The 24,547-nt window shown below is 44.4% G+C and overlaps 4 protein-coding genes and 2 non-coding genes across 6 annotated transcripts in view; 1 reads left to right on the top strand and 5 right to left on the bottom strand.

Annotated features, from left to right (window-relative positions):
* LOC129507845 (uncharacterized) overlaps positions 1–1,985 on the bottom strand; it is a 36,095-nt gene extending 34,110 nt beyond the window's left edge. The window contains exons 1-2 of the mRNA XM_055322590.1: positions 1,679–1,985; positions 410–768 (exon numbers count right to left, since the gene is read on the bottom strand). Coding sequence (XP_055178565.1) covers positions 410–768; positions 1,679–1,985 — 666 coding nt within the window. The remainder of the gene's footprint in view (positions 1–409; positions 769–1,678) is intronic.
* A 7,585-nt stretch (positions 1,986–9,570) lies between these two features.
* Positions 9,571–10,026, bottom strand: LOC129507936 (histone H3.1). Its single transcript, XM_055322758.1, has one exon. It carries the CDS (start codon positions 10,021–10,023, stop codon positions 9,613–9,615), a length of 411 nt encoding a protein of 136 aa, XP_055178733.1. The 5' UTR covers positions 10,024–10,026; the 3' UTR covers positions 9,571–9,612.
* A 739-nt stretch (positions 10,027–10,765) lies between these two features.
* LOC129508379 (histone H2A type 1-E) lies at positions 10,766–11,739 on the bottom strand. Its single transcript, XM_055323357.1, has one exon. It carries the CDS (start codon positions 11,642–11,644, stop codon positions 11,252–11,254), a length of 393 nt encoding a protein of 130 aa, XP_055179332.1. The 5' UTR covers positions 11,645–11,739; the 3' UTR covers positions 10,766–11,251.
* A 38-nt stretch (positions 11,740–11,777) lies between these two features.
* On the top strand, positions 11,778–12,351 carry LOC129508380 (histone H2B type 1-C/E/F/G/I). Its single transcript, XM_055323358.1, has one exon. The coding sequence runs from the start codon at positions 11,942–11,944 to the stop codon at positions 12,320–12,322; it is 381 nt and encodes a 126-aa protein (XP_055179333.1). The 5' UTR covers positions 11,778–11,941; the 3' UTR covers positions 12,323–12,351.
* A 4,837-nt stretch (positions 12,352–17,188) lies between these two features.
* Positions 17,189–17,260, bottom strand: TRNAM-CAU (transfer RNA methionine (anticodon CAU)). The gene has a single exon. It is a non-coding gene; the product is annotated as a tRNA-Met (tRNA).
* A 356-nt stretch (positions 17,261–17,616) lies between these two features.
* Positions 17,617–17,687, bottom strand: TRNAG-GCC (transfer RNA glycine (anticodon GCC)). Its single transcript has one exon. It is a non-coding gene; the product is annotated as a tRNA-Gly (tRNA).
* Between the last annotated feature and the right edge of the window lie 6,860 nt (positions 17,688–24,547).

Here is a 24,547-nt window from a genome sequence, read left to right as displayed (position 1 = left end):
TCTTAAATTTCGACGTAAAACTTCCACTTCCTTTGCCCAGACTTCATTTATATGCTATTGGGCCACTTTACAAATTTTTATCCACCAACTGCTTCCCCCAGCGCCCAATTCGAGGGTCTGCCTGTGCAAAATAGGCTTAGTTGATGTATCTCCAGTGCCCCTGTATGCAGTGCTGGCAGGGCACGGAGTCCACAATACCTTTCAAAAACTTCCCGAGTTTTCTCACGGGGCCATGACGTAATCTTCTGTTCAACAGCACTTTTGGGGGACCATGTAGGGGCTCTGAAAAGAGCCTTTGGGGGGTGGCGTTATTTGGAGAACACTAGGAAACTTAAGCTCTTTCCCCGCGTATGCGGCGCGCCAGCTGGATGTCCTTGGGCATGATGGTGACGCGCTTGGCGTGGATGGCGCAGAGGTTGGTGTCCTCGAAGAGCCCCACCAGGTAGGCCTCGCACGCCTCCTGCAGCGCCATGACGGCCGAGCTCTGGAAGCGCAGGTCGGTCTTGAAGTCCTGCGCGATCTCGCGCACCAGGCGCTGGAACGGCAGCTTGCGGATCAGCAGCTCCGTGGACTTCTGGTAGCGCCGGATCTCGCGCAGGGCCACCGTGCCGGGCCGGTAGCGGTGCGGCTTCTTGACGCCGCCGGTGGCCGGCGCGCTCTTGCGGGCCGCCTTGGTGGCCAGCTGCTTGCGCGGGGCCTTGCCGCCCGTCGACTTGCGCGCCGTCTGCTTCGTGCGAGCCATTACCAGGCGGAGACCACTACTGAACACTGCGGGAACGAGAACCCTGCGTCCCAGTATATATAGCAACCCTCGTTACCTGATTGGACGGCAGCCTCCGGCCCCACCCCACGCACAGAATTGGTTCTTGGTTCAATCTCCTAAGGACTGGAAGCATTTTCCCGCCCTCCCGCTTAAGGTCTCTAGGATAATGGACAAAGGAAATGCTTTTATTTAAAGTGTCTAGGATTCATCAAAATTCTTTAAAATGTAGCCTTGAGAATCCGAAAGTGCCTTCTTTCCACTATTTTAAATGAAAGGCGTTAGGATTGCATTCTTGATACATTACAGAAAACTAAAGGAGACTTGAGTAAAGTGGAGGCATTGCTGGGCTTTGAAATTTTAGTCACTGTGTTGTCAGAATGGTCAAACGAACTTAAGAATCACTCAGCTTTTAATTTCTGTACTTTTAAGGTTTTATTTTATTCATGAGATACAGAGGCAGAGACATAGGTAAAGGGAGAAGCAGGCTCTCCTCGGAGAGCCCAAAGCCGAACTGGATCCCAGGACCTCGGATCACGCCGAGCCTAAGGCAGCTCAACCATTGAGACCCCCCAGGCGTCCCTCAGCTTTTTAAAACATGGGTGAGCAAACTGTAGCTTAGTCAAAACATAGTAAATAGGCTTGGCAACTAGCGCAATGGTCTTTAGCAGTAGACTCCTAGTGACCAGAGGTTTTCGTAGTTTCTGGAACTGCTGGGAGATGGGAGGTGCAGAGATGCTATTGTTAGGTCCCATCAGCATTCACGTGGACTTAATTTGCGAGTAATACCGTTTATCTGGCTTGAGTGTAGACATTCTGGAAAGAAATCTTTTTTTAAGTCTACAGCTTTTTAGCTGATTTCGTGGGTGGCCCTGAGAAGGACCTTTTGTTTGGTTATCGGCTTGGGTGAGGCTCAGCCGCCGAAGCCGTAGAGGGTGCGGCCCTGGCGCTTGAGCGCGTAGACCACGTCCATGGCCGTGACCGTCTTGCGCTTGGCGTGCTCCGTGTAGGTGACGGCGTCCCGGATCACGTTCTCCAGGAACACCTTGAGCACCCCGCGGGTCTCCTCGTAGATGAGGCCCGAGATGCGCTTGACGCCGCCGCGCCGGGCCAGCCGCCGGATGGCGGGCTTGGTGATGCCCTGGATGTTGTCGCGCAGCACCTTGCGGTGGCGCTTGGCGCCGCCCTTGCCCAGCCCCTTCCCGCCCTTGCCGCGACCAGACATGCCAGCAGACGAAAAATGCAAGACCTTCCAACCCTTCGCAGTAACAGTTTATATAGCAGTGCGACGGACCTGTTTGGGAACACGGAAGGCCAGCTCCATCCGCTCAGGGAGGTTCCGAGCCAGAGGCCTGCCCATGTTTTCAGGACCAATGCGAAAGGCTGTGCTTAAACCCATCCTTTTAAACTGGATGCCTGATGGAAAGTTCTGCAGTTCTTTGCGCCTACCCGCTGCTGTAGGGCTGTAGGATGTCTGGGCCAAGCTTTGCTGTGTGGTTTGTTTGGTTTGTTTTTTGTTTTGTTTTGTTTTGTTTTGTTTTGTTTTGTTTTGTTTTGTTTTTTTGCTTAGCATTGCTTGCTGTCGTGACATGTAGCTGCTGGAATGGGGTGGCCCCTCTCCAGAACTGGCGGCTGCAGTCACTGGGGCGTTTAGGGATGGATGCAGCGTGCTTTTTGCAGGACCCCAGTGAGTCCCGGGACTCGCTGCACTTCCTGCCTCTGAGTGGGGGCGAACCTTACCTGTCTTCAGGTAGCTTCTCAACTCTATTTTTCACTCATTCTGCCTTCTTTCCCTTTCCTCCATCCCCCTGCCACATATTTCGGGAAGCTCTGACCAATCTCATCAGGGTTAGAAACCCCAGGTTTCTAAAGCTGTTTGAGAAGGAAGGTCACCTTTTACCCCACCCCCATGGGTTTCCTTGGATAGCCGAGCAGAGGGCCACCAGGCCTTTCAGAGCTCCTTCCTCCCCGCACCCTCAGTCCTTTGTTTAACTGGGGGATCGCACCCAGAAACTCTGCCTTTAATTTACAAATAAAACACAGAATAAAGAAACTAGGAACGACTTTACTCCAGGAAAAAAAAAAAAAAAAACAAAACGACAACTTGGGAAGACCAGAGTGTTGGTTGGTTTCCATGACTCTAGCTGTTTGGAATGACCTCCCTCTGGTGCTGGCTTGTCTTCCAACTACTGCTAGGTTTATCGGTCTATTTCAAAGGTGTGTGATTATTTAGTCCTTGAACAAATACCTAATTTTATTATAGGCATCGGCTACCAAGTATATTGTAAACTCCGTAATTACCGTAAATTGAAAACATTAGGTGTCCATGTTCTATGAGTTAATCCATTTTTTACTGAGCTCATCCTGCTCATCATTTTTTCTTTTTTCTATTGCTGTTTAAAAATGGAATCTAAACGCTAAACTTGAAGACAAAATCTCTATCTGCTGGTAGGACAATTGCAATCTTTCCCTTGCAACTTCATCCGGTAAAGATAGCATGCTCTGAAAGATCTGTAATTTGATTTCATTGCATTTGCCAGTGCTCTGCCCTGAAAATATTTACATTCACATCTGTTTCTCAAAGGGGTACTTCTCTGTTAAATTAGATACTTTCTTCATTCTCTTCTCCCAGTTGCATGGAGGGAACAAGCACTGCCTGTAGATTTTTTTTTTTTTTTAGCTTTAAATGGGTTTAGATTTTTCCTTTCATTTAAATTAAATTAAATTAATTAATAAAACTATTAAAATTCTTTTTGTTGTTATTGGTCTTTCTCAGCATACAATTAGGCTGATTGATGTGAGCTGTCCAATAATTTCTTGGTGAATAATTGGGATAAATACAGAGAGGTTTTTTTTCCCTCTCACATTATGAGATATTTTCCAAGAAAAACGTTGACTTTTAAATTTCGTGAAATTCCCTTCCCCCTTAATCAGGTGAATAAGTGAGGTGTACTTGCCTTTCCAGTGTTCTGGTTCTGAAAGTTGCTTACTGATCCACACCTCTGTGGCTGACAAAATGTAATGGTCTTAATTACAAATGTAGGCCTCTATCCTTTTCAATATCGTTATATTTTCAATTTAATCTGCCACATATTCATTTCGTGGAACCCTGATTTTGTGTTGTTTGTTTTGGTTAAGGCTTTGGAGTTGGCCAGTAGGTCGTTTAACATATTTTTTTACTTTTTTATTGTTCTTCATTCAAAATTAGTTTACCTTCTAATAATTAGTATCCCTTCTGATTCCCATCTCTCCTGTCCCCAAAATGCATTCACATTCACATACAAACACAGTCACCTATACACTAATCCAAAACACCACTAGCTTTTTGGATTTTTTTCCACTCTGTGAACTTATACTCTCAAATCTTTTCTTCCACTCTATACTATCTTACCCTTCCACATATATTAGCCTTTTACCAACTCAGAATCTTAAATACAAGACGTGGAAGTATAGAGTTTCCCTCTTTCCTTGCCCCAACCTATGAGGAACTATCATCCCTGCTCTCATCCATACAGCTCCCTTCAGCTTCTCATGTCTCCATGTGCCATTAAGACCAACTGAAGAAGTAAGTCTACAAGATGCAGGATCCAATGTCCTCCCTTGCCTCTTCCTCTTCCCCCACCCTCTTTTCTAGGGTCACCAAGCCATAGTCTTGTCTGCTCATGGCTTGAAAAGTAATTTTCAAAACTCTTTTATCACAGGAAACCTGTGCTTTCTTCTGAAACTCTCAACTCAAATGTATTCTCTGGTATACAAGAGATTTCATGCCTGGCATTTCTTGTTTTACCTAATACCCTACCTTGTTTCTGTAATTTCTTACTCTCATGTAATCAGTGATGATCTTTACATTGTTTTCTAAACTTGCCTTCATTTAGCTGGTTTTCATGCATGTAAATGCACCAAACAATTTTGTCAGAAACTTTCATTCATCTCACCTTATAATATCTCCAGGGTTATTATTGAGAACATAAGAATCAAGGTGACGTGAGGGGTGAGGGCTTCTTAAGTAGGGATCCCCTAGCCCTCCTGGCTTTAAAACAAGGGGTAGAGGCTAAGACACAGTTCCTAAGCTTCTACTTTTTGAAAGTGAACTGGTTGCTATAGACTGAATGTTTGTGTTCATGCAAAATTCGTATGTTGAACCTGACCTCTAATGTGATGGTAATGGGAGGTGGGAATACTGAGAGGTGCTTAGGTCATAAGTGTGGGAGCCCTCCTGAATGGGTCATAAGTGTGGGACTCTCCTGAAAGAGACCCCAGTGATCCATTGTGTGAGAACACAGTGAGATGGCCATCTATGAACCAGGAAGTGACTTCTCACCAGACACTAAATTCGACAAAGCCTTGATCTTGGACTTGAAGCCTTCCAGAACAATGAGAAATATATGTTGTTTATAAGCCACCCAGTCTGTGGCATTCTGTTATAGCAGCCCAAACAGACCAAGACACTAGTGTTCTGTAAATCATGCTTAAAAAGTACTCAGATTTGGTGCCTTTGGTTTTGGTGATTATTCCGAGCTATTTGTAAGTAAAGCTGGAAAATCTGTTGGAGATCCTGGCACAAGTGTCCAAGTATGAACTGAATAATAATAGCAAGGTTGAACCTTTGGTTCAGCTCTTGTTTTTGCCATTTACTTGTCTCTTGATTGATCTTAGAAGAAAGTATTTCTTAGAATTCATCCACTACATTTTACTTATTCATGCCCTTAATTTGTCTCTACCTTTTTCTTTCACAAATAGCACTTTGATGAATATTCTTGATATGTCCTCTTATGGGTTTGTAGGAGAATTTCTTTGGGACATAGACCTGGGCACAATCAATTTTACTAAGTAAATTAAACCGTTCTTCAAAATGTCTTGTGTAAAACCAGAGTAAACAAACTGCCACATGAAAATATGTTTCTCCACTTCCAGAGCAACACATGATTAATATGAGAGGTGTTACCCAGTATTTCATTATTTTAATTTGCATTTATCTGATTACCAAGTGAAGTTTAAAAATTCTTCATATAATTGCCAGCCATTCAATTGTCTCCACTGAAAACTAGATTTTTCTTTCTTTCAGGATAGGCAACAAATTAATACACTAAAGGCATATTTTCTTACACAGAACTATCATTCCTATAAATGCTCTTTTCAGGAGAAAAATTTTAAATGCACGTTCTACCAGTTTCCATCTATGGAAGTACACCATTTCTAATCTTGTCCAGATAAGAAACCTTATTATTGGCAAAGAGATATTTAAAAATTCATTTTTTATATTTAAGACCTCTTTCACAATGAGAACCATGTCTGTGGGAATCTTTTGACAGCATGTCCCACTGCAGAGTGTACTCACCCCCTAAGCTCCATTTCTGATGAATTCTTGGGAACTTTTCTTGCTCCTATTTGATATCCTTTCAGGGCTTCTATCCTTTGGAGCAACTGGGGAGTGAGCAGTTCTAGAAGCATCTGTTCTCATCTAATTTTTTCAATATCTTCCCTGCCTCCTAAACAAAAATCATTCCTGTGCTCCAAGTACTGTTCAGAATTGAAAGACAAGTATAGAAAACTTTACCTGGTGAGGCAGAAACTAAGAGAAATCTTCCAGGAACTAAGATTGGCCATTAGCAGAAATGACATGACTTGCTAATGTGTGACTGATCAAATTGGATCATTTCCCAAATCTCAACTGGTGACTAGTATATCTGACCATTAGAAATGGTACCTCAAAGGGAAGTGGGGGCGGTCGGGTAACTGAATGATGGGCATTAAGGAGGGAATATGATGTGATGAGCACTGGATGTTACAATATATGTTAGCAAATTGAATTTAAATTTTAAAAAAAAATTTTTAAAAAGAATGGTATCTCAAACACACAGTTTTCCAGAAAACAGAGAAAGTTCTAGTGAGAGAGTGGGGATTGGGCTGTTGTCTCTAGCCTAGCCTGCACTAACACCACACCCCCAGGCCCTTAAAGTCTTTAGCTAGAGGTGCATACCAGGTGCACCCCTTCAAAGCAGCCCTACTTGAGCAACCAAAGATATCAGCCTCTCTATATCAGCACCACAAAGCTGGTCTCCAGCCTCTCTGGATAGCAACAGAAGAAAAACCTTGCCGCTAATGGGACAAGGCCAAAGGAAGTTCCTGTGAGTTCAGACACCCTGATGGTGAGGGAAAGAGCTGTGGGATGTGGTCATCCCATCTAGACTAATGGAGTCCATTGGGTGACTCTTTACTATTCCTCTTTTTTTTCCTTCTATTGCTGTTATTCATTGTTGTATAATGAATTACTGCCCCCTCCCCCAAAAAGCAACTTAGCAGCTTAAAACAACAAATTTATTATTTCACACAGCTTCGGAAGTTTGGGAAACAGAGAATGGCTTAGGTGGGTGATCTGGTTCAGGGTCTATCAAGAGTCAAGGTGACTGCAGGGACCATGGTCACCTGAGAATTGGCTGGGGCTGGACAAGGTTCACTCCCATAGGTACTGGTAGTTCTTCACAGACTGTTGGAAAAGGACTGTTGGTTTGGGATCATGTGGGTCTCTCCACAGGGGTGCCTGAGTACCCTCCCAACAAGTCAGCCAGAAGCCACCAGAGCAAGTGGCCTGAGAGAGAGAGGGAGAGAAAACAAGGAGGAAACACCACCCTCTGTGACCTAGCCTCCAAAACAGTTATCACTTTGACTTTATGCCATTTGCTTTGTCCTGTTCCTTAGAAGCCCGTACCTAAGTCCAGCCCCAACTCCAGAGGAGAAGAATTGGCTCCATTTTTTGAAAGTAAGAATATCAAAGAATTTTTGAACATGTCCTAAAACCACCTTTTCTCTGTCCAAACTTAGCCTTCAAATAGGATATATCTTCACTGATGTACAGACTCCCAATTCCAGTAGATGTCCTTTCTGAGGAGCCAGGAAAAATAACAACCTAGCTTCTGCCCTGGTCTTTTCACTTAAAGGAAAACAGGTTTTTCTGCCCCTAGCTCCCCCTCAACACCCACCCCCACAGTAATTCCCCTTTATTTTCCTGCAGCCATTGGAGGCTTATCCAGTTCTTCCATCTTAGGGTTTATTGAAAGAATCCTAAACAAATTGACCAACTTTGTCCCCTATTATTGGATACTTTGGGAGAAGATAAGCTTTTCTAGAGCTAGTGAGGGAGTGGTGGTAGGCCCTGTTTAAACCCCGCTGTTGTCAATTTCACATACAAAAGGTAAGTAAAGATATTTTGGAAACTATAAAGCTTTATATAATTGTTGTTGTATCTGCTCACCATGGGAATGAAAATAGTGGTAATGATGTACATCTAGGATGAAAAGTATAATGCACGCAGTGGTAAGCACTCAGTGACTACCTATGGCTGACAGGGAACTGTCTTGTGTCTAAAAGACAGTAAATCAGCAACACATTCACTCAACTAGAATTTAATGAGCACCTGCTGTAAGTCAAACTTTACTGTTTTAGGGATACACGAGTAAACACAACGAGAAAAATCTTGGCCTTAGGACATGTATATTATATGGGGAGAGAAAGTGAGGCAAAAATTTATTATTTTTTAAAGATTTTATTTATTTATTCATGAGAGACAGAGAGGCACAGACACAGGCAGAGGGAGAAGCAGGCTCTTTGCAGGAGCACGATGTGGGACTCCTCCCAGACCCCAGGACCACACCCTGAGCCAAAGGCAGACACAACCACTGAGCCACCCAGGTGTCCCAGTGGGGCAAAATTTATGACTTTTAGACTTAGGTTCACACGTGATTTGAAGGGAACACTTCTGAGTATTTCATAGAAATATGTTTTCCTCTAAGGGACAATGTTTACAGGAAAGCTCGAGTAGAGAAGGGTTATTACCACCCCAAATGGTCTCTGTGGCTTGTACTCCAGGGAAGTCACTATTGTCAGGTGGTTGGAGTCCAGTCTTGAGCAACCAGGTATTGAAATCATGCTGCCTGCAGTTTGCTCCTCATGCATACTCTATATTACCAGGCTCCTGGAAGCTGGCAAATAAGACCCAGAGAGAGGGCCAATTCACCGATTTTACAGTATTTAGAATGGGTGTGAAGGAAAATGAACATTTCAGAGCCTTATCCTATAGTTACCAGATGTTAATGCTAAACAATGAGAAAGTCAATTCTCATAAGAAATGGTCTTAACACTAGCTCATTTTATTGGTAAAGAGAGCTATGACTGCAGGCAAATTTTTGGAGTTGTATAAAAGAAATTGAGTGTCAATAAGAAAACGTGAGGCCTGCACACCTGCTAGATCCTAGACAAGATACCAGCACTGCCGGAGTTCAACTTAGAGGCACTCCACACCTCCTGGGAACCTGGACAGCTCAAAGCATTTTCTCTATGGAACAATTAGAACTAGAACCTGCAAGGTGCCCTTCCGCCATGCTGTGGGTATATGCCAGAAGGGAAGGACAACTCTGCTCCCAGCCTGACTATACCAGATGTGGGGGCGGAAGGTACCAGTGTCTATGCTCTGAATCTCTGCTTATTTGGTGGGAAGGTGGTAAAGTCCCTTTGCTGCGAAACACTTTACATATGGGCTACCCAAGGGATCAAGATGGGGTGGGGGGGCCTCTAGACCATAGCCCTTAAAAACTAGCTAGTAGGCAACTGCTTCCATAGTAGTTAACGTACAGAGACAAGGCATGGCCTTCCCAAATTACAAGTTCTACATAAAGGAAATAGGATGTTGTTGTTGCTGAAGACAAGTTTACAGCATTCCAGTGGCACTCTCAGGACCTTTCACTAGGTTCGCACTTAAAGTAACACCCAGCCCAGAAGTACAACAGCCGCTCTCGGTGAAAATGAAAGTGGCTCTGAAAAGAGCCTTTGGGAGGGACAAGCTTTGGAAGGACAGTTTACGCCCTCTCCCCGCGGATACGCCGCGCCAGCTGGATGTCCTTGGGCATGATGGTGACGCGCTTGGCGTGGATGGCGCAGAGGTTGGTGTCCTCGAAGAGCCCCACCAGGTAGGCCTCGCACGCCTCCTGCAGCGCCATGACGGCCGAGCTCTGGAAGCGCAGGTCGGTCTTGAAGTCCTGCGCGATCTCGCGCACCAGGCGCTGGAACGGCAGCTTGCGGATCAGCAGCTCCGTGGACTTCTGGTAGCGCCGGATCTCGCGCAGGGCCACCGTGCCGGGCCGGTAGCGGTGCGGCTTCTTGACGCCGCCGGTGGCCGGCGCGCTCTTGCGGGCCGCCTTGGTGGCCAGCTGCTTGCGCGGGGCCTTGCCGCCCGTCGACTTGCGCGCCGTCTGCTTCGTGCGAGCCATGAAGAGGTGCTTGTATTGCGAAAACCGGCAACTGGAGAGTTGCTGCCGGGACCAGACTTTATACGGACAATCCCCTCCTGATTGGTCACAACTGTCGAGGAAGTAACCTGATTGGTTCTTAATCCAATCCTCATTGGAGTCCTCTGGTCTTCCAAACGGCTTTGTTTTCCATACTAATGATTTTAGTTATATTCATTATTTTTATAGGAAAAAAATTACTTTCCTCCATCCTGTCTACTGTTCTCAACTGAAACGTTAAGATTTCGCCAGTGAAAGGGAATCGGACCTGGAATTTTGGAAGTCAGCGCCAAAATTGTCCTTAAAAAAATGCATTTTAATTTCAGCCTTTCCCCCTTTTGGTATAATATGGGGAAAAATTGGGGTCCCTGAGTGGCGCAGCGGTTTAGCGCCTGCCTTTGGCCCAGGGCGCGATACTGGAGAACAGGGATCGAATCCCACGTCGGGCTCCCGGTGCATGGAGCCTGCTTCTCCCTCTGCCTGTGTCTCTGCCTCTCGCTCTCTCACTGTGTGCCTATCATAAAGTAAAAATTTAAAAAATATATATGGGGAAAAGTTACATCAGAATGTGTTGGTTAGTCTCTCTTTTAAAAAGTTCAGTTTCATGAGAGCATTAAGACCAACTTTTATTTATTTTTTATTTATTTTAAAGATTTTAGGTATTTATTCATGAGAGAGTAGCAGAGACATAGGCAGAGGGAGAAACAGTCTCCTCGCAAGGAGCCTGATGCAGGCCTCCATTCGGAATTCGGGGATCACGCCCTGAGTTGAAGGCAGATGCTCAACCGCTAAGCCACCCAGGGGTCCCAAGACCTTTTAATGATTGTATGGAGACCTAGAACAAAAGCGTTTTATTTTTATTTTTTTGTTGTTTTTGAACAAGTTTTAAGACTGGTGTGGAAGCCGCCTGGAGCACCAAATCGTTCCTTTGCCCTGCGTACTGTGGTGAGAGGTTGATAGGTGTTAGACATCATTAACTTATTTCGATGCAATCAAATAGATTACAGTAAACGTGGTTTCATGGCTTTATAGTTGAACAGACGGAGTTGAAGGACTTTTACCAGAAATGGCCAAGTCAAAAGGGAGACTAGGTATTGCCCCTAACATTTAGGTTATCGGTGATTAAGTTTCAAAAGTGTTCAGGTTCTTCCTCAGAAGTAGTGGGTGGCTCTGAAAAGAGCCTTTGGTTGAAATTGTTGCCATTGAAACCTTACTTCCCCTTGGCCTTGTGGTGGCTCTCGGTCTTCTTGGGCAGCAGCACGGCCTGGATGTTGGGCAGGACGCCGCCCTGCGCGATGGTCACGCGGCCCAGCAGCTTGTTGAGCTCCTCGTCGTTGCGGATGGCCAGCTGCAGGTGGCGCGGGATGATGCGCGTCTTCTTGTTGTCGCGGGCCGCGTTGCCCGCCAGCTCCAGGATCTCGGCCGTCAGGTACTCCAGCACGGCCGCCAGGTACACCGGCGCGCCCGCCCCGACCCGCTCCGCGTAGTTGCCCTTGCGGAGCAGGCGGTGGACGCGGCCCACCGGGAACTGGAGCCCGGCGCGCGACGAGCGCGTCTTGGCCTTGGCGCGAGCCTTGCCGCCCTGCTTCCCGCGTCCCGACATAGTGAGTTACTAGTAACGTTTGCTAAGGGTGGCTAGAGCACCACGTTCAGAAATGCATGTTTTATACCTTCTCCTGGGCGCGAAAAGGTTGTTATAAGATTGGTTAACATTTCATTTCAATTTAGACCAATGGAAACGCAACTCCGTAGAGTGACCATCTTGATTGGGTCAAACTGTGGCGTGATGTCACCCAGGGTAATCTCCAATCACCAGCGACCCTCCCCGTCTCCTTTGCAGAAGTCACTATAATTGAAGAGGTGCGTTTCCCTGGTTTACTTTGCTTTCCTGCCAGTCACCATGCCCGAGCCCGCCAAGTCCGCGCCGGCCCCGAAGAAGGGCTCCAAGAAGGCGGTGACCAAGGCGCAGAAGAAGGACGGCAAGAAGCGCAAGCGCAGCCGCAAGGAGAGCTACTCGGTGTACGTGTACAAGGTGCTGAAGCAGGTGCACCCCGACACGGGCATCTCGTCCAAGGCCATGGGCATCATGAACTCGTTCGTCAACGACATCTTCGAGCGCATTGCGGGCGAGGCGTCGCGCCTGGCGCATTACAACAAGCGCTCGACCATCACGTCCAGGGAGATCCAGACGGCCGTGCGCCTGCTGCTGCCCGGGGAGCTGGCCAAGCACGCCGTGTCCGAGGGCACCAAGGCCGTCACCAAGTACACCAGCTCCAAGTAAACGTGCCAAGTAAGCGTCTCCTTCCCTAAACCCAAAGGCTCTTTTCAGAGCCATCTACACTCGCAGAGAAAGCAGCTGGTGCATTTCGCCTGCAGTATAACTGTTTGGGGCTAGGTTGAGAGAGGGGAGATAGCTGGTAAAACATTGGGTAAGCATTTATTTAGGCTCACTATCAATGCAAATTTAGTATGGGTTCTTTGACGCTCTTTGGGAAGAGGGTTTCAGTTTTGTGCTCTGCCGCAATAGAAATTTCGCCTTTGATTACGCTTTATCAAGGAATCCCCGGATACTGAGCCTGGAGGATTGGCGGCAGATCCCTCCGGTAAGCAACCCTGCTCCATGGAGGGCAGTTCCCTAACTTAATCGTGTTCCTGAAGTCCTCGGCATCCTCCTCCCCTCTTGTCTTTGCTTTTTCCGGGGTTGATTTTTTTTTTTTTTTTTTTTTCCTCTTCCATCCTTGAGAAACCCAGAGTGGTGCGTTAGGATTCGTTGTCCTCTTCTGCCATCTTGCGGCAAGAGGCGGAGGCCGCGGTCGAAGATGGTCTTCAGGTTCCAATGAACCTGCCTAAATGGCTCTCCTCATAAGTTCAAAGTCCTGAGGACAGCCGTGAGCTGTAGGTAGGTACAGTCACTATTTCTGTCTCCCTTTAACCACTGGATTTAACTGAGTTTCTCCAACAGTCACTCGTGCACACGACAGCGGGAAAGCCCAAGAGGAGAGCAAAAGTCATGGTGATTATTGCCGTCGGGTCAAAGCTGCCAAAGAAAAATCAAAATACTCTCTAAAATTTTTAAGATATGAGGTGTAACGAGGGTTATGCACTCTCAATTTCTGGTCCTGAAAGTAATAAATGCTTTAATGTTTCCTGTAAACGAAAACACCTGATGGAACTCCTACCCCTGATTTTGCTGAGCTGCCCTTTGAAGACACCTCAGCATTTACGAATATGATTACATGTAACTAAATTGTACTTTTTCCATCATGAACAGGTCAGTATAAACTTGGTAACCTTGGTCATTTTGCAGTTCCCTCTGTCCTTTTAAATATGCGTGCTTCCCCAAAGTTTTACTCTTGCTCTCTTTGCAGGTAGTCCTTGTTTCCAAATGTTTGTCTTAGCCCTCCTTTGACACTTTTACTGCCTAACCAAATCCAAACATCCGATCAAAATGCTTGCATTAGTTTTCTGGTGTTGCCACAACAAAATACCATTTACTTGGCTGGTTTAAATAACATACTCCGGCAGCCCGGGTGATTCAGCGGTTTAGCGCCGCCTTCAGTCCAGGGCATGATCCCGGAAACTCAGGATCGAGTCCCACGTCGGGCTCCCTGCATGGAGCCTGCTTCTCCCTCTGCCTGTGTCTCTGCCTCCCTCTCTCTGTGTCTCTCATGAATAAATAAATAAAATCATAAATAAATAAATAAATAAATAAATAAATAAATAAATAAATAAATAAATAAATAACATACTCATTTCCTCGTGGTTCTGGGGGCTACAAGTCCAAGATCCAGGTGTGAGCAGGGTTGGCTCCCCTTGGCTTGCACCTGTGTCCTCACGTGGCCCATTTCGGTGTTTGCACACCTCTGGAGTCTCTTCTAAGAACATTAGTGCTATTGGATTAGGATCCTCCTTATGACTTCATCTAACTTTAATTACCTCTTAAAGGCCATGTCACACTGGGGTTAGGGCTCAACTATGAATTTTGAGCGAACACAATTCAATCCATAACAGCACATAAGGTCTTGCTCTCAGCCTTCTATTCCAAATTATCTTTCATAAAACACTTCCCTTTAGCTCAAGCTGCAGCTAAAGACAGTTGTGCTGTCCACCTAACCAGAGATTTAAAGTCAAATACTCACAAGGACCCACCCCATAAGAGCGAAACTGGCTGAATGCTAGAAACCAGGCCTTGTCCACAAAAAAAAGGTGCTCTTTGCAATTTTTTATTGAAGCAACATAGGCTTTTGGCACCAAATTTCATTTTCCTTGTTTTAATAGCATATTTCTGTTCTCTTAATGCTGCTGTAAGAACAACCGTTGCACGAGGATGTTGAAAAAACTGCCAGCTAGCATCTGCCCATGAAAGGGACCAGTTGGAATGTCAGATACCTGAAACAAATGAGGCCATGTGAGGGGTTTCACCTCATCATTGCCCTGCTGCAAACCCTGGACAGCAACTCTTTAAATTTTTTTAGAAGATATGCACTTTAGTATGGAATGTTCTAAATTTTCAATATAGGCAGCAGCTAATAAAAAATGTATGACGTGGTGGCGACAGATAAAAGAAATATCTGCATTCTTCATCAAACACTTAAGTTTGCAATTGGAGATCTCTGGGCATTAATGAAGATTTCTATGTCCCTGACAAGCTGTCCCGTGTACTTCTGCCACCAAAGCCCAGAGCACATGCCCAGATCTCCCCAGCTTCCTAAATCTTCCACCGAAAAGAATCTGTTCAACTTGGCAGCTTGGGGCAGAGCACCAGGTCTTGCACACAGCAGGCACCCCCAGCTATTTTGTCCTATTTAAGTAAATGGAAAAAGAAGTGAACTAAAAGAAAAATTACCATTTCTTCAAGCTACTACTAGCAGTGAAATAAAAGTGGAAAGGGGTATTTGGAGGTATTTATTATGGATTTAATAGCTACCTGGGTAAATAAACCCATTCACCTCTAATTATGGGACATTTATCTTACTGGGATACATTCTCCTCTACCTACTTTTCTTCCATCAGTCTCAATATTTTCTCTGTTTTCTTTTAGTGCTCTCCATCTCTCCTGTCTTGTGAAAGGAAGGAGACCGTAGAGGCCACAAGAATCTTAAACAGCTCCACCCCTTCTCTTAGCAGGACTCCCTTCTGCAAATGGCCCACCTTGTTCCCTGGACCCAGCTTCTTTCTTTCTCTTTTTAGTTTCTTGTTTTCTACTGTCTATTTAAATGAGATACAGACTCACATGCTGTTTAAATCAACTATGTAGTGAATCACTGATTTTATTTTGTTTTACTTTACCTTCATGCATATAGAAGAGTTAAGAACCATATTGTCTTCAGATTGAACAAAGAAATATCATAAATGTAAAAGTCTTGAAGGAAAAAAGAAGATTCCAGTTAGTTAGCATCTTATGACTATTTTCAGAGAAAGACACCAGAAACCAATACTGCACCGTATGTTATTGACTAAAAATTTAAATTAAAAAAAAAAAGGAAAATTAAAAAATAAATAAAAAAGAGAAAGACAATCATGTGCAGACCTAGAATTTAAATGTGACTTTCAGAGGTCATAGCAATCTGAAGTCAATGTCTTTGAAAATTCTTCACCAGAAATATCCGTGGCCAGGTCCATTTTATGAAGCCCTATAGGATCTATTCCTCTGCAGCTGCAAAGGGGATTTCCCTCACCTGCACTAAAAGAAGGTCTGGGTTTTCAAGCCTTGATGCTGGCATTCCACTAGTTGGTACCCACCGATAGAAGCAGGCCTGAGAATGAAATGTTGACATGGAGAAGGAAAAGGGGGATTATTACTAAGAGAGGTATGAGTTGTCAGAATAAATTACTAGCTACTTGGAAGTGAAGAAAAGCATACCAGGGCGCCAGTCATTGGTGCCATGTGGTCACTTCCACATTACCTCATCTGCAGAGCAGTGCATCTTTGCTTGCACTTAAATCATTAGGCTATTTTACAGCTTGATAGAGATAGAATGTAAGTGGTAGATATCAATAAAGTGCAGATGATTCCAGGTGACAAGTGTAGAAAGCAAGGTGGGGAAGAGTGAGCTGGCCTCCGTCTCCTTGTCCTCCTCCAAAGCTCATCAGACTGTGAGCTCTGCAAGAGGAATATAGCTTCATACAAGGAACTTCCAGGCCTCTGGAATTCTGTGCTTTGGAAATCTCAATAGTCAGCATTGATATAGGACTTTAATTCAAAGCTGCCAAGTGAGGACTACAATTGAAGATGAATACTTTGAGGAATCAGGAGACTCGAGATCTACTATCCAGCTGCTACTGCCACTCTTCAAAAATAAAAATCATTCATTCAACAACAAGAATGGGAGAGAAGCACAGAAAATTCTTGCAGACTTGCCCTGAGAAAGATACTAAGTTTGGGACTATGGGTAAAAAGAGTGGTTCAGTTTTTGTGGGCTTTTAAAATTTTAAATATAGAGATTTCTAGTGAATATGCCATAATATTAAATAATCGTGTGTGGTTATTTTTGTATTCTTCCATAATTTTTTAAAAGGTAAAAGAAGGTGGAGAAAACTCAAATACTGGTGTTTGCTGTATTAGAAATTGCAACTTTTAACATACTTACAAAATCACCAGTACTTAAGATGTGCCAGGTAGTATTCTAGATACTACAACAACCACAGTGGCAAAAGAGACAAAAAACCAAAAACTCTGTTCTTGTGAATTTACATTTCAGGGGAGAGAAAATATATACTATAAAATATACCATACAGCAGGTAGGGCTAAGTGCTAAGAAGGAAAACAGAGCCGGGATGGGGAGGTGGGGGAGACTGCTGGGGAAGTTGCTATTTTAAATACTCCAAACTGCCCTTAACTGAATCTCTAAAGCTGAGACTGGCCCTATACGGTGCTTTTTGAACTCGAAACTTACGTCTGGTTCACAATATGGTAGTAGGTAGAGATGGTGACCTTTCCACTGATGGGCTAAAATGAATCCTCTGCTCTCCACATGGCGAACCTGACATTACTTAGTTAGAAATTCCTGGTTGGTACATGAATTTCGTCCAAAAGTTGCAGAACCTTAGTTAGAAACGCAGAGACCGGATTCTAAGGCTCTGTTCTAAATGTATCCAATTGGGGGGGGGGGGGGGGTTGAAAATCAAAACAAAACCACAACAGGCTTAGCAGAGGATGGTTTCGATCCATCGACCTCTGGGTTATGGGCCCAGCACGCTCCCGCTGCGCCACTCTGCTCCACCGAAGGGTGCTGTTTTAAGTAGTCCCTTTATTTTATTTCCTCTAAAGGTTGCCACCTTTATCCTAATTTTTTTTTTCCCCGCAAAGTCTATACTTTGGTTTTACCCACATTTCCAACGAGAGAATGAATCCAGAGCACATACTCTGAAAGCAGAAAATTCGATGTTCCTGTCGGTTAAGAGCAGTCGCCAGCCTGACCCACTGACTTAAGTGGAAGGTCCTCAGCGTCTTGTCTTAAAGTCCCACAAGGGATATGAAAGCTCAAAAACTGGACGAGGGAGGTATCCTACTACTCCACGGGAGCAATTCCGAAATAATTTGAAAGGACTGAAAGAAAAAACTTGCAAGACCTTTGCATTGGCCGGGAATCGAACCCGGGCCTCCCGCGTGGCAGGCGAGAATTCTACCACTGAACCACCAATGCTTCCTGGCAGGCGGGCAACACCAGTGCTAGAAGTGCTGTCAGCTGCTATTTTTCTCACGGATCCTAACACACTTGTCTACTTTTTCTTTAGCTCTTTTTCTGCTCTTATTGCCTAGAACTTTGCCATGCCCCTTCTTCCCCTCTTTTCAGGAAAAGCTCACCTGCGTTGCAAATTCCGCGACGTACGCAGGCGGGCCGGGGGAGATGCGGTGGGAACCTTCGGGCACTCGGCGGCGACCCCTGGGCACGTGGTGACGCCAGCGAGGTCTGACCCTTGGGGACCGCGCAGGGAGGGGCCCGGTACCGCCCTCTGCTGGCCGCCTCCAGAACAGCAAGGCTGGGGATTAGGCACGCTTCAGTTGCTATGGTTATGCAGGTGACACTAGAAACTCCTTCCAGTCAAAGCGAGCACACACAGACCTCTTAATGGAGGGTAATTTTCAAAAGCATAAAAACAACAAAACAGGTACAATCACAACTCTCGTACGGCTATAAAAATGAACCGCTTTTCGGCTCCTTAATGAAAGAACGAAGGAGATGTTACTACCAGGTCAAAGGAGAAATCAAAGGAATATTGATGGATCAAAGGAATATTGATGTGATCACGATTATTGATATGTGTAAATAGGGGTATAAAACTGGCTTTTCCGCTGGGGGCAGTGGGCTGGGGAGGAAGGAGATGTCCAATCAGGAGACGCAATTAATTTGCATGTCTATAGACACGAATTATTTTCTATCGTTTGGTTCTACAGTTTACAGAGTCCTTGGATCAGAACCGGATGATGCAGAAGGGTATTCCAAAATTTCCCTTTGAAGCACAGATTTTTCTACAACCTTTTTCTTTTTAAAGATTTTTTTAACTTATTTATTAATGAGAGATACAGAAAACGGGGGGAGGCAGAGACACAGGCAGAGGGAGAAGCAGGCTCCATGCAGGGAGCACGACGTGGGACTCGGGACTCGGGACTCGACCCCAGATCTCCAGGATCACACCGTGGGCTGAAGGCGGCGCTAAACTGAACCACCAGAGCTGCCCGTCTTTTTTTTTTTTTTTTTTTTTTTTTTCAGGGAGATTTTGCCAACTCTGAGTGCAAACACAGGGCCAGACTCCCAAGTTACACACACCTTTAAAATCTCACCATTGTTCAAAGCCCAAAGTCTACTGCTTCTGGCCATCTTTCCTTAGGGTGGGGATGGGGTCCTTCACATGTGGGCTCACAGATCTGTGAGAATGTGCTGAAAGACCCCCACATCCTCCCTAGAAGCCTGCACGTGCCCACATGCATTTGCAATTGATTTCCCATATTGGGCTTAGGATGAGCCCCAGGGGGCTCTCCCTCTTTTATGTGGAAGGGGTTCTTTCTTAAGGACCATACTGGACCATACATTCATTCATTCAGACAGCTCCCCTCTCAGGAACCACAGCCTCTCCCTGCCCCCAACCAGCTTTCAGCTTAGGTTGGGGGCAAGGAGATGAAGAGAGAATGTGTAACTAGGTATAGATAAACCTGAATTCCTTAAATCATGCATAAGACCCTATGTGTCTGTTATACACACACACACACACACACACACATGCACACACATGCACCCCTCATCTGTTCCTACTCCAGCCTCTTCACTGTGTTCCAACCATGAAGAATTATGGAATTCCTCAGAAGCCTCCAAGCACAAGCCCAAAATGCATGTTTAGCGTCTCTTCCTTATGACCACCGAGCTCTCCCCTCAAATAGTTATCCAGTCTCTCCTCTCCTCAGTCTCTGCCCTCCTTAGGCGTGTCTTTCAGTGGAAACTATACATCATCTTTATCACTGAGGCCTTTCCAGAATACTCTACATAACACAGCAACACCCTAGAAAAACACACACGTTCTACCCCTCTTTCTGGCTTTGTGTTTTTTCTCACACATTGCGTTCCTTGTGACACACCATTCTTCTTCTTTTTTTTTTCAATCTTCTGACACTTACCAGATGAGATGCTCCAAACAGAGATTTGGTATGTTTAGCTTACTTACTGCTACATCTCTAACTTCTGAAATCATAGAGGCAACAACTAGATGCTCAGTATTTATCAGTTGAGTAGAGGGATGTATTTGCATTCTCCAGCATGGTATTGTAGTACACCCCTGCAGGGCACAGTATTGGCTGACTCCTCATCACTCTACTTTTGCCTCTTCGAACTGACAATAGGTCCAATCTCAGGATCTCCCAATTAGTTTAAGCCAGTGGCTCTCAAACTTCAGCATGCGTGGGAATCACCGGAGGGCTTATTAGACACAGATGGCTGGGCCACTCACTCTAGAGATGCCAATTCAGTAGATTGCTGGTGGGCACAAGAATTGACATTTGTAGCAAATGCTCAGGTGGTGCCAGACTTAAAAGAATCACACATGGGCCCTGCCATGCCCTGCTTGCTGGGATTGTTTCAGAAAGCCAGGTGTCAGCTACTCAAGTACAGCTGCCCGACCCCCCCCCCCGGCTATATTGTCTTAGGTCTAAATGGGCACATACCCATGTTGACCGAGTCTCCTTGAAAGCAAGAACTTCTACTGAAAACCTGAGAGATAGCAATTTTTTCTCCTACTAGGCAGGAGCCAGGACTGCAGCCGTAGATGTGGATATATGTCCCTTCCTACTTCATCAGTCCTTTGGCTGGCCTAATAATCCAATTGACAGATTCACACGAGAAAAACAAGTTTAACCTCCTAGTACAGGAGCCCCATAAAAACATGAGACTCAAAGAACTGAGCAAAGCAGACAGCTTTGTACCTTTCAGACAAAGAAACAATAAATCTGTGAAGAACTGACAAGACAAACATAGCAAACATACTTTGTTATTCTCAATTTGATTTTTCTCTCTATCCCTATTGATAAAGACTCTGTAGGGGAGGAAAACAACTTTTCTCCTATTCTTCATTGCTCTTGGCTGAAGACACCCCTCTCCCCATACAAAAGAGATGAACAAGAAAAAAACGGGCAAGTTTAATGACAAGTACACCTGCTGAATACATAGGAGAGACCCGTACTTAGAAAAGCCCCCCAGAATGGCCCAAGCCACCCATTTAAATACCATCTTCAGCTAAAGATGTTGGGTGAGAGTGGGAAAGAGGCAGTTGTAGGAAGTTACCAGGCAAGGCACAGTGAAGTTGTTACACAGATTTAAGTCTGGTGCCTTCTTCCTTGATAGAATTGCTAGTAATTTGGAGTTATCATTCTCTTCCCAGTATAAAGAGGGAGTCACTCTTGCAAATGGAGATTTCTCTTCTAAATGTAAATTGCCTTTACAAAACGCTGACTTCTGCTCTGTTTTTAGTTTCTGGGTCTGCTTTTTCTCAAAAAAAAAAAAATCAGTTGATTTGGTATGGATTATTCTACTATCCCTCAACTGTGGTTTTCTTTTTAACAGCCCTAAATTCCCTATTTCTAGTGATAATTTTATATTCTACTTTCTGGTACAGGGAGGGTACCTTGCACATGGGAGACTTAAGTCCTGTTTTCAGGGAGACAAGCAGGGTCAGACTATCCTTGCACTGGTTGTTTCTCAAGTATCTTTAATTTCAAAAAAAAAAAAAGTGTCCAAGTGGTGAATTTTGGAGTGGCACGTTCTGCTCTCCTTCACATCATTCCCACAGACTCGAGGAAAGAATATCTGGAAACCAGAATTAGTTTTGACTCCTCTCTCTTACAGGCATGTCTAATCTATCAGTAGACGGTGCCAGCTCTTATTTCAAAATACATTATTAAAAAGAAAACCACAGGCCCCAAATGGTGGCCTTTAGGCCAAGTCACCAAACCTGGACTTAATACCGAACCCAACTGCAGTTTTGACCTCCCCCAGAAATGCATTCTCACCCAATCAATCAGGAACTTTCTGGTCAGCACCAGTGAGGTATTCTGGGGCCTGGGACTGCTCCATCCCTGACCCCAAAGCAAAATAAAGTAATTTTCAGGATAGAACGCTCTGCTTTTCCCCTGAAGGAACTTGCCTGGAACAATCTTTTCTTTTGCTAATAACTTACCTAGCCCACCCTCGTTCCTGTAGAAGCCTCCCATTTTGTACACCTCCCCAGAACTCCCATCTACTTGGCCGGTAGGATGCTGCCCAATCCATGAATCACTTAATAAAGCCAATTTGACTGTTTAAAAAACAACCACCACAGGCCCCAAATGCCATCACTGAGGTTAAAGGCCCAAGTCTGGAAACCAAGACGTAATACCTAATCTAATTGCAATTTTACTCTCCAGGAACATAACCTTTGACCAGTTAACATGGTCAATACCAAGGAATTTACTGATAGATTCCCTTCCATTCCCCTTAGGAGGGCGCCCTTGCCTAAACAATGCATTACTTGCTAATAAATTCCTTTAATGGCCTCTCTCCACATTTATAAACCTTTCTTTAGTTTTCTTTTAATTTAAAGTTTAGTTAACATACAGTGTGATATTGGTTTCTGGAGAATTCTGGAGAATCACTAGAATTTAGTGATTCATCACTTACAAACAACATCCAGTGCTCATCACAACAGTTGCCTCCTTAATGCCCATCACCCACCTAGACCATCCCACACCCACCTCCCTCCATCACCCCTCAGTTTGTTATCTATTGCTAAGAGTCTCTTATGACATGTTTCCCTCTCTTCATCCCCCCCTTCCCATATGTTCATCTGTTTTCTTTTTTTTTTTTTAAGATTTTATTTATTTATTCATGAGAGACACACAGAGAGAGAGAGACAGAGGCACAGGCAGAGGGAGAAGCAGGCTCCCCGCGGGAAGCCCAATGTGGAACTCCATCCCAGGACCCCAGGATCACACCTTGAGCCGAGAACAGATGCTCAAACTCTGAGCCACCCAGGCATCCCTGTTCATCTGTTTTCTTACTTAAATTCCACATATTAGTGAAATCATATGGTCTTTGTCTTTCTCTGATTTATTTCGCTGAGCATAATACACTCTAATTCCATCCACGTCATTGCAAATGGCAAGATTTCATTCTTTTTGATGGCTGAGTAATATTCCATTGTGCATATAAACCACATCTTCTTTTTCCATTCATCAGTCAATGACATTTGGGTGTTCTCTGCAGTTTGGCTATTGCTGATAATGCTGCTATAGACATTGGGGTGCATGTATCCCTTTGAATCGGTATTTTTCTATCCTTTGGGTACCTGGTAATGCAATTGCTGGGTCATAGAGTAGCTCTATTTTTAAGTTTTTGAGAACCTTCATACTGTTTTCCAGAGTGGCTGCACCAGTTTACATACCTACCAACAGTGCAAGAGAGTTCCCCTTTCTCTGCATCCTCATTGATACCTGTTGTTTCTTGTGTGGTTAATTTTAGCCATTCTGACTGCTGTGAATTGCTATCTCATTGCAGTTTTGATTTGCATTTCCCCAATAATCAGTGATGTTGAGGATCTTTTCATGTGTCTGTTAGCCATTGGGCTGTTTTCTTAGGAAAAGTGTCAAATCATGTCTTCTACCCATTTCTTAACTGGGTTAAGAACAAAAACTTAAACAAAAACTTATTTGTTTTGTGGGGGGTCAGTTTTGTAAGTTCTTTATACATTTTGGATGCTAACCCTTTATCAGATATGTCCTTTGCAAATATCTTCTCCCACTCCACAGGTTATCTGTTAGTTTTGTTGATTTTTTCCTTTGCTGTGCATAAGGTTTTTTTATCTTGATGAAGTCCTAATACTTCATTTTTACTTTTGAAAAACCTTTCTTTAATTTAGCTCAGTGGAGCTCTACCTGCTAGATGGGATGCTGCCCAATTCACGAATTATCTGATGAAGCTAATTAGATCTTCATATTTATTCCGCTGAATTTTTATCATTTAACAATACCCAGACTCTCACCACTGCTCACCACCTCTATCATTACAACCTGGTCCATGCAACTAGCATCTCTTACCTCGATTATTACAAATGCTGCTAATGCTCTCCTTCTGCCCTGTTGGTATTATAGTCTGTCTTGTCCCTCCTCTATTCAAATTGTCTTACCCATCATAAAAAACAAATCCTACAGTGACCCATCCTTCCTGTAGGGGAGGAAACTTTTCCTCTACTCTCTTAAATTCAGTTGCTGGGATGTGTCAACTAAACTCATGAAAGACATTAATGGGAGAAAAAGCATACTGATTTTATTTTCAACTTTATGTGTATGGGTACTCCACGGGAAAGAAATGAAAAATCCAAGGAAGCCGTTAGACTTGGAAGCTGATATTCTATTTTACCAAAGAGTGAAAAATTGTGGAGAAATGACCTGACAAAGGACAAAGGGGTTTAGCTTCTGGGAGCATGAATTGAGGGAAGGAAATATGTAAGGAAATTAATAGAAGAGAAGGCTTATGTTAGTAAGGTTTGTTTGTACAGACTCACCTTGGTGCCAACTTTCCATCTGCCTCATATCTATAAACATTCTCCAGAGAAGGGATTTCCGGCAGTCATCATTTCTCAGAATTTTCTGCTTTCAGTCACATAAAGAGGCTCCAAGAAGGTTTCTTTCTGCCTCTTTTGAGTCTTAATTGCCTTCAGCTGAAAATAATCTATATGCTAATATGGCATATGTTGGCTGGCACATTCTGATCCTCTCCATACCTCAACCTCTAATCTGTCTCCCATGCTTCTCTCCCTTATTCACTTCACCACGGCCTCACTGCTGTGCTATATGCAGGAGAGGAAAAATCATTTCCCCCTGTTAACCTTAAAAATATAACTGCCAGTTATTTTACCAGCGAAAATGGATTCACTGAGCCATAGCCAGAGACTTGCAATCTGGGACAGTCAAAGCCATAGGCAAAGGAGATGAACACACTTTCTTAGAGGATCAGGGGAACTGGGAAAAGCTGTACTAAAGTAA

The sequence above is a fragment of the Nyctereutes procyonoides genome, unplaced genomic scaffold (genome assembly GCF_905146905.1).
Source record: "Nyctereutes procyonoides isolate TBG_1078 unplaced genomic scaffold, NYPRO_anot_genome, whole genome shotgun sequence".
Taxonomy (NCBI): domain Eukaryota; kingdom Metazoa; phylum Chordata; class Mammalia; order Carnivora; family Canidae; genus Nyctereutes; species Nyctereutes procyonoides.
Note: the sequence above shows the minus strand (reverse complement) of the source record. Positions and strands in the feature narration are given on the sequence as shown.

Coding starts and splice junctions, on each gene's coding strand:
- LOC129508379 (XM_055323357.1), bottom strand. CDS start 11,644: ATGTCGGGACGCGGGAAGCAGGGCGGCAAGGCTCGCGCCAAGGCCAAG.
- LOC129508380 (XM_055323358.1), top strand. CDS start 11,942: ATGCCCGAGCCCGCCAAGTCCGCGCCGGCCCCGAAGAAGGGCTCCAAG.
- LOC129507936 (XM_055322758.1), bottom strand. CDS start 10,023: ATGGCTCGCACGAAGCAGACGGCGCGCAAGTCGACGGGCGGCAAGGCC.